This window comes from Sardina pilchardus, chromosome 17 (genome assembly GCF_963854185.1).
Source record: "Sardina pilchardus chromosome 17, fSarPil1.1, whole genome shotgun sequence".
In the NCBI taxonomy this organism is placed as follows: domain Eukaryota; kingdom Metazoa; phylum Chordata; class Actinopteri; order Clupeiformes; family Clupeidae; genus Sardina; species Sardina pilchardus.
Window position 1 is genome coordinate 12174938 of NC_085010.1, and position 9656 is coordinate 12184593.

Consider the following 9656-nt stretch of genomic DNA (forward strand, 5'->3'; position numbering starts at 1 on the left):
ACACACACACACACACACACACGTTCCCACCAACAAGTTACCAGAAGTTGCCCAGTCATCTCCTGACTGATTTCTATCATCTGTGTGTTGAGTTTGATCTGTGAAACACCAATGCAAACAGTGCTGGTATATACAGATAGCTCTCCATATCCAACGTAAGAAACCCCCAAAGAGTCTAGAAAACGGCTGACAAGAAGAAACCTTTTTTTTTTTTGTAAATTTGCTTCGCAGAGGATTCTGGGAAATCTGTAGCATTGTGGCTAAAATGAATGAATCTCATATGTCTATAAAGACGTCTCTGTACATTTCAGCTGAATCTGTTCATTCTCTCATTCTCAGTTCTTTAGGAGTGTGGTTGTGTGTGTGGTGGTGGTGGTGGTGGTGGTAGCGTGACTGTGACTTATTTATCCTTAGAAGAGGGGAAAAAAGAAAAATAGAAGAAAGAAAAAGAACTGAGCCATATTCAATGCAATATGAATGGATGACATTTGTGCATTAGTTGGTTTACGTTTACATTACATTAATGTTTTTATATGACATGAGGGAGGACATGGTTGATAGGGGGGAATTTGGGAGGGTGGGGGGCCTGGTTGGATGGTTCACTGCATCGGATACTCATGGGGGGTGTCACATTTTTCCCAAAGCTGTTGGAATTCCGGACCAGTCGGGGCAGGCACGGGTCTCTGCCGTGTCTTTAAGATGCATTCACAGTGTAAACAGGAGGACTGACGTCTAAGTGTCATCAGCAAGAAAAGACAACATTGACGTGTGCTTGCGACACAAAGGGGATTCCTTCATAATCCTTGTTTAGTTTCTCACACATGTGCGCGTTTGCACAGCCACACACAGACACACACACAGACACACACACACACACACACACACACACACACACACAGACACACACACACACACACTCACCAACACACACACATACACACACACACATATTGAGGAGCGGGGCACAATGATCGCCTACATTTCTATTCAGCTTTTGATTTTGTTTGCTTAGTTTTCAGTGCAGATCTGTGTTTGAGATCACTAACCAGAGATCACCTGTTGGCCAGGTTGACTTTTCAGCTGTGTTCAGCAGGCTATGCACCACACACAGTCAAAGTCAAAGGTTAGAGGTCATGGCTGTGTACGTACACAAATACAGTTACATGTTCTACCTGCCTCCATCTTCTCTGAGGAGTGATTTAAATATATATGACTTAATCTGATCTGATGTGGTTATATTTTATATTTTGAGTCTGATTATTTGTGAATTTTAAGCATTGTTGTGCATGGGATTTGGTTACCTCTTTCGATATGTTTCTTTTTGAAAAAAAAAATGATGGCATTTGACAATGGCATTATTATCTTTTTTAATTATTTAATTTATGACTTACAATAGAATGGTCGTACACTTTATTATGTACAAAGATGGAACTACTTGAATGTTTTCTTCTTATTTTTTCTGTTTTTGTTTTTGTTTTTTTTTCTTCAATGTTATTGTTGTGACATCATATTCAAGTGACTGAATGTCATGACTCAGAAGTCATGTGCCGCCCCATTTCCTCCTAAAGTCATCTTGCCCATAGAGTGAGTAGCCTGTTGTGGAATTGCTGACCAAGAATATGAGAATATCAAGTGAAATGCTCCGATATGTGACCGCGATCTGTACAAAAAAAAGCTAATTCACTCTCCAGTTTTGAAGTTTATCTGCCTGAATTGGTAAAGTCAGAAGTAACAACAACAACAAAAAACATCAACTTGTTTGATTTTTGTTAATTTGTGGGAAGACAACACAATTACATTTGGTTACAGTGAAAGCCTTTACACTGGCTTATGACCAACTTTGCTTTGTGAGAACTCATCGCTCATCACTGTCTGATCACCCTCCTGAGAAATCTGTGATTCTCTACTACGGAAACGTATCCGTTAATATTTTTATTTCTCTCCTCACAGTTCCCTCACGGAAAGGAATTGTATTGTGCCATAAATTATTCATGATTATAATGTTACCAGTGACACACTGAAGCAGACAGAAAAAAAAAGAAAAAAGAAGAAAAAAAAAGCAAGACCCTCTTCTGGATCTGACGTTTCAAATGCTTTCCATTTACTTTGCCAGTGTTATCAGTCAATGTAATTTTGGATTAATATACAAGCATGCCAGATTGTACAACTGTAAAATCTGAACAGGTTTTTAGAATGACAATAAATAACAAATAAAATATTGTATGGACTGAAAGTGGTTATTCATTTTATAATGCTGTCAATATGCTGCTGTGTAGACTTTTTGCTGGCTTTGCATGCTCAGTGTCTCCAGAGAGGGTTAAATCCCTCGGCTGAAAAAGGTGGAAGACCCCTGTCTTACACCATATCTTTAAGCAAATACAGTTGTAGATGGGCTCTGTGCTTTGCCGTCGGAATGTGTGAAAAACATGTGTAGATGCCACAACATAGGTAAAAGCATAGCCTACGCACTAATCTTGAATAAACAACTGTAGCCTATTTGCTTAAAGATAATGGTGTAAGACGGTTGTGAAAGAAGGCCATGCTATTTCCAAGCGACAAAAATGGTGAATTTCCAAGTTCACGTAAACATTCTTGTAGGCCTACATCAAGAATCATTAGACGTCTGGCAAAACCAAAAGAAAAGGCACCTGACTGAACACTCCTCGTGGGAAAATTACGTAATCAGGGGGCGGTCCTCCCAGGTGGCATGAGTTTCGTATTTGAAGTAGCCTACTAATCTCAATTCAGCAGTCTACGTTTTACTGTCATCATGACAGACACGGAGTTCGCGCTTAAAGAAACTCAGTAAGTGTAACTCTTTTAAAGTTAGGCTATAGTTATATTGAGATGACTTTGAATAACAGTGTTGACATTAGATTTCTTACAGCACCATGAATGATATGAAATGCGATAACTACCTTTTGCTGTTGTTTGTCTCAATCTTCAATTTGCTCATATAATGCGTGGCTGGGGTGAATAGGCCTACATGTACAGTATATCAATGAATTATGACAACAGTGTTGTCATAACACTTCTAGCGAGAAGTTAAACGGAACTAAAATCTAAAGTTTCAGACCATAGTGTCTAGCTCACTCGGTCCAGTAGCGTAGGCTACAAGTTAATTTATAAGGTACACTGTAGCCTGGCTCTGTCACCCAAGTTCATTGAAACTGGAGTTTACGCTAGCCTACCAAGCAAAGTGTGTGATAATATCATAGGCGCGTTAAAGTGAAAAAGAGAGGTATAGCCTACCACAGTAAAGTGTCAATGTAACATGGGCATGCCTTGGCATGTTTGTTGGAGGCGTTGTTAGGCTGCCTACACTAAGCTACCCCGAACAGTTCGTTTAAAGGCTACACATGATTTAACCCTCAGTGTCATACTTTTATTGTCGCACACATACATTGTAACCATATTTCATTTAATATTTTACCTGAAGTAATAGTTAAGGGTGCCTTGTGGATATTGTTAGTTTTGGGTGTAGTTCTGAACAGTTTTATAGTCAATGGCAAACACCTGTTTGACTCACCGTTCAGAGTTCATTTCGTGATATGCTGCTCTGTAGAGAAGGGCTATCTTTTACGACTTCTCCATTGTCAGCAAGCCAAAGTTCATAATGCGCATTTTATTAGGTCTGCTGGGCAGTTTGCCCTGCACCCATAGGCTGGTTTACACTTTTAAAAATCTGTCTTTGGCACCCTGTATCTGTAAAGTGACCGCAAGATCCATTATCTACATCAACGACGGGGACAATCATGAGAGTAAACAAAGGCACATGGCCAACTTCCACAGCTGAATTACTATAGTCTCCCCCTAGTGAATACCTCCATTTGGGTGCGTAATGCTGCAGCGAGTCTGTACACAGGACACCGCAGGTCGCACACGGGCGCATACGCTTACGCGTGGTCTAACAGCATGTATAATCCCAGCCATAGGCTACTTCATCATGGTCTTGCTCATTTATTCCACCTCTGCCCCCATTTCCTATACCATAGGCACCAGAAGTATTCTCAATATTCCCTGTGTGTGGTTGTTCTCATCTGTCTCTTTCATTATTACCTCCACCACGGAGGTATTGTTTTCATTGGGGTTTGTTTGTTTGTCTGTTTGTTCTCAAGATAACTTAAAAAGTTAGGGATGGATTTCAGGGAAGGTCTGAAATGACCCAAGGTCAGAAACAATTACATCTTGGGAGTGATCCGGATCACCGTCTGGATTCGGGATGCGGTTATGTTTATGCTTGGCGGAGGTCTGCGCTCTGAGTGCTTTTCTAGTCTCATAATGTGATGTTCTTGTGTTAAAGTGAGCCAATGGCGAACGGACACACCGGAGAGGGAAACGGCGTGGAGCCGGGCGTCCCTGAAGCCAGTATGGAGTTCCACATCCTCATGGCATACGCCAAAAGACGCCGGCCCTCAGATAAGCGTTTGCGGAGCCAGCCCAGCATCACCACGCCAGCGTCCACGACAGAGGCCAACCATGACTCGCAGAATACCCCACCAAAGAAGAAGAAGAAGAAATGGTATCATAAGCTGCCCTGTCTCCGCCCAATGATCGAAGATCCAGATCCGCAGTCGGATCAATCAGATGATGATGAAAGTAGACCCCAGTTTGCTATGATAGGTAATATACACATACAGTACACGCATATGTTTATGTGTACAGTATGTAGCCTATTTAAATGGTTCTGCAATCTACCTGCACCTAATCAGGCTGTGCGTGGTACCGGAGTGATTTGACACATATATATTTATTTACATTTACAGTCACTTACACTGAAAGGTGAATCGATTGTTGTGAATTGCTTTGGAAAAAATAGTTTGTCACATGTCACATGAGTAAAGTTAAATACTTGCTCCACCAGCTGGGCTACGGGAACACAAGTAGGACTAACAATATGTGGACAGATGCCAAAATGCACTTGTGAAAAATTCCCCAAGACTTTGTGCCGTCACCAGAGCAATTTTTTCCTCCTCTATTCATGAACCGTCTTTGACCATACACTACTCACAAAAAGTCCGGGATGTTCGACTCTCGGGTGAAATTTCAGGATGATCCTAAAATCCAGGTCAACTTAATGTGATCACCTCTAAACTTTTTGAAAGCGCATGTCCAACAGTTCAGTGTTTCAGTACTTTCTGTACTTTCTGTACTGAAACATTGTATTTCACCCGAATCCAATTATCTAACTTTTTGTGAGTAGTGTAGTATCTCAAAGACGATTGTTGAGAATTGTAGTCTGTCATAGTGTAGTGGTGTAGTGAACCTTCGTGTCACAGACTACACCACTGCAAGTAACCGTGACTGTTTCCGAGAAGACTTTTACATAACTCTGTCGTCAAAGATTTGCCTAAGCTGGTTGATCATGTGTTATCTTTCTGTATCGCATGAGGAAAGTCTGTGTCATGGCCAAAGTGAATGACTCATCATGTTGTTGTGTGATCCAGAGGCGGAATCCGAATCGGACAAGGTGGCTGGCAAGCTGACCCAGATATCAACCACCGTGCCCTTTCTCGATGGCGAACTGGAGGCAGACTGTGGCGAAGGTCAGAATGCTCTTTTCGTGTCACCAGTTGTTGTTTTCACAGGGGGGGTGGGTGTTGAAGGAGGACTAACTCTAATAGTATAGTATACTCCTTTGACCCCGTGAGGAAATTCATTCTCTGCATTTATCCCAATCAGTGAACACACACAGCACACCGTGAATACACACTTTGAATACACACTTGAAGCACACACTTACCCCGAGCAGTGAGCTGCCTGCTCAACAGCGGCGCTCGGGGAGCAGTGAGGGGTTAGGTGCCTTGCTCAAGGACACTTAAGCCATGGACTGATTGGGGATCGAATAGGCCAGGTTTCAAGCTCAAAGCCCTAACCAGTAGGCCACGGCTGCCCCTATTCTATCTAAATATCTAGTGTACATTGTGGACACTTACCACTAACTTCCTCCCTATCCTGATTGGGGAAACTCCTTCATAGCTAATTTGAATAGTGCCATTTCCTGTCATTGTTGGATTTCTTTTCAGGATCTTTAAGAAACAAATCTAAATCTAGACACTTACCTCCCCTACCCTGACTCTTCCTCTTCCTTTCCCTCCCTTGACTTTGCTTGAGCTGTTATCCTACATTGTGTGGGTACTAGTACGGATGGCTGCACTATCAATATCATAGTGGCACTGTACCTTTATTGTACCTTTACTGAAACTTTATTGCTGTACGTACTTCATTTTAGATAAAATAATCAACTAAATGTAAACATAACATTTTAATGTGTTGTGGGCCCTGGTAGTAGCTGAATATGACTCGTATCTGCTCACCGCTGAGCTTTCAGTGTGACCGTTCTCACTCATGTTACTGTGTTGTTTATTTTTTATTTTTTTATTGTTGTGATGTTGTAAGTGACTTTGGATAAAATCAGCTGCCAAGGAACCATTACCATAACCTTGATTGTCCTTTCTCTTCCATAGACAAGCTTGTTCAGGAGATTGCGAATTTACTTCGCGATTCTGGTGACGATTTAAATGAAAAGGTAAGAGCCTCAAAAAGCTACAGAAATAAGCAGGTTGCACTACCCATACTGCCCAGAGGGTGGCAGTGTGCACAATAATAATGGGGAACTTTTTGTGGCTTCTGTCTGTCTCACTGCATTGATCACAGCAATATGTCTGCCTCTGTGTGTGTGACATCCATCCAACATACACATTGTTGAGAGGCAAAAACATGTGTGGTCTGCAGTTCTTTAGAATAAACGTAGTGGTTGTTGTAAGAAACACGATGGCTGGAGCTCGAGGTCTGTCGGTTGTCATGTTAGTCAAATTTTAGTATTGGACTTGAACAGAGGTGGAACTGAAACGTTGGTGGGTGATATCCATGCATCCAAGTTCAAAAGTGTTTGTTTTTTAAACATAAATAGCATACACACAATGGCCCTCATTTATGAAACGTGCGTACGACCAAAAACAGATGTAAAACAGGCGTACGCTTGTTTCCACACAAAGTATGGAATTTATCAATGTGAACGTGATCGGTGCTATACGCTCAAATCTCAAGTCTAGTCTGAACTCGCGTACGCAAGTTTTTCAGGCGGCATAGCACCGTGCAGAAGTAAATCGGCTGTGGATTAGAAAGTTGATAGTTGAATTTATGGACTATCTCGGACATAACACCTTTCCTGATGTACAGTACATGTGCAGGCTATTTGCTGTAATGTAGCATATTATATTGACACATTTGATGGCTTAGGATAGCCATATAGGAGATGATTACTTTCTCTTTGGTAAACGCAAAATTCATGAATTATGTATTTTAAATCATTTTCAAATGGCTTTGTAATTAATGTATTTATAGTATGATGCGTTCTCTCTGCTTAAATAAAGTCGCTCTAGTCTCTTAAATCACACTAGTTTCCCGCCTTCCTTGATGACAGCTTCTAGCTGTCAAAATTAACAAGGTTCAGCTGGACATCACTCTGGCTCGAGATCACTAATGATCTCTTTTGGACGTATAATGCACCTTCATGTCGTAAATTCTAGGGGCGAGGCCATTAAAACGAGCATAGGGGCATGATATTTAGATTACGCATTTCCAGCCGCCACATTTATCAACACACGTTCATTCTTACGCTGGAATTGGAGTGATACGAAAGTTTGATGAATCACACGTGAGCCCCGTCGTAAGATGATTTCTGCGGTCAGATCAGATGTACGCTGGTTTCAACGCTCGGTTGATAAATGAGGCCCACTGTGTTTTTGCTAAAGCCTACTGCAGTTGGAAATGCATACAGCCTTTTTTTGTCTTCTCACCATCTCCACCCCTTGTCTGATAACGTCCATCTCTATAGATCAAGAACGACAAAGACCTTCACGATCGCTTCCTGGCGGCATCCTTCAACTACAGCCTCTTCTCGAGGATCACCACGGCTTTCCTCGGGAAGCTCAACCTGTCCAGCACACCTGTCCAGAATGAGGAGGCCAAAATCGCCATGACCTGTGAGGTGGCGACCCGCCTCAGCACCATGGACCCAGATCCTATGCACCAGACCATGGTCTTCGGTTCCCGCTACCTGCATGACAACTTCTCAACCTGGTTCAAACAGCATGGAGGCGGCGTAAGTTCTGTTATCTGTACAGTCCTGGTCTTGTACAGTTGTGGTCATACACACACGGGGTGGAAAATTCCAGCATCAGAAAGTAAAAGTCCAATCACACAGGTGATCTCATCAATTAGCTGCTCTACCTGGCTGAAGAATTGTGCTAATTAGAATCAGCTGGTTTAAGTGAGTGGGTGGCACATACTGTACTGTATGTGGTAGGACTTTTACTTTCTGAAGCTGGACTTTTCCACCTCTGCGTACACATGCTAAAGTTGACTAAAAAGAGGCATAAAAAGATCATCTTTTGGAAATTGATCTTAAAAAATTGCCTAATTATCTCTGATTAGTTAACTTGGCATGTGTATTTAAACTTATGACCACAACTGTAAATGGGGTAATGGAGGAAGTACAGTAGCTTGGAAGTAATACACACTCTAAAAAATACATTTGCTTAAATGGCTCTTTAAATCTTTGGATGGTTCCATAGAGTCAACTCTGTGTTGAACCGTTAAATTAGGCGTAAGGTTCTTCACATTGGAAATGGTTCTTCAGAGCCTCAGATCATAATAGTCTAGTACTATAATTATGGCATGTCATTATGCTATTAAATGGTTCTGAACTGTTGTCTCGAAAGTTCTTTGAAGCACTTATAAAGGTTCTTTTATGGCATCGCTCTGAAAAAACGGTGCTGGCCAGTATTTTTTAGAGTGTAACCCAGCCAGTTAACAATATTGGATCAGGATCATAGAGGTGAAGTGTGGTTCGTTGAATGACTGCTGAGCTCAAAATGTCAAACATTTGTGTGTTTCAAGGACTGCAGGTTTAATCGCAAAAAAGTATTTGAAGTTTTAAAAAATATATATATTACAGGCTGAGTGATATATTCATTTGTTCTTGTTATAGGACCAATCTTACAAACAAGATGAGGAACAGGATTGAGGAACAAGTTTCATGGATTCCCTGCCACATTCCTATTGGTTGCGCTGTCAAAATGGCCGTTTCTCATTGGTTAATCTCAGGATTATCTGCCCTGTGTTACTTCCAGAAAGCTGACACACACTGCCATGTCTGCCCATGAAGTCACATTGATGTACTGAGGACATTACGGGTATTTCAAGAGTGGTAGTAGATATCACTTCTCGCTGTAGTGTGCTCTGTCTTGAGACTCTTGCATGTTGAGACATTTTACACAAAGTGTCAATCACCAAAAGAAGGGCAATCTTGAACATGACCTCTGGGAGATGAGCAGACTTTGTAGCAGACTGTACCCAGTCCCTGATCGATAGCAGACTGGCCCCCATCATTGCCAGAGGCTGTTGATGCATGGCCGTGTATTGGGATTGTAATCTGGCTGTGCATTGGGATTATAATCTGGCTGTTTGTTGGGGTTGAAATCTCTGCCAAACACTATCCGTTGAAAGGTCACCTCAAGACGGTGGAGGTAACTCGACAAAAGTATATAGCGGACCATCATTTTTTTTCTTTCTTTTGTTAAAAACACTCAACATGTGCACTTTTTTTTGTGAAATGTTTGATCAGTATTTAAGCATCACTTATGATAATC

General features: G+C 41.6%; 2 protein-coding genes across 4 annotated transcripts in view; both read left to right on the forward strand.

Annotated features, from left to right (window-relative positions):
- The window catches only part of dgki (diacylglycerol kinase, iota), a 98547-nt gene extending 98005 nt beyond the window's left edge, over positions 1-542 (forward strand). For all 3 annotated transcript variants that reach the window (XM_062517728.1, XM_062517729.1, XM_062517730.1), the window contains one exon: positions 1-542. This exon is cut by the window's left edge and continues 1149 nt beyond it. The gene's annotated coding sequence lies outside the window, so the exon portion shown is untranslated.
- Positions 543-2705: 2163 nt separating this feature from the next.
- On the forward strand, positions 2706-9656 carry LOC134061904 (apoptosis facilitator Bcl-2-like protein 14; the record flags this gene model as incomplete). The annotated part of the gene is given in 6 exon segments (XM_062517732.1): positions 2706-2805; positions 4304-4623; positions 5448-5546; positions 6468-6529; positions 7841-8107; positions 8996-9656. Coding segments are annotated over 6 exon segments (819 nt in total). The 5' UTR covers positions 2706-2770.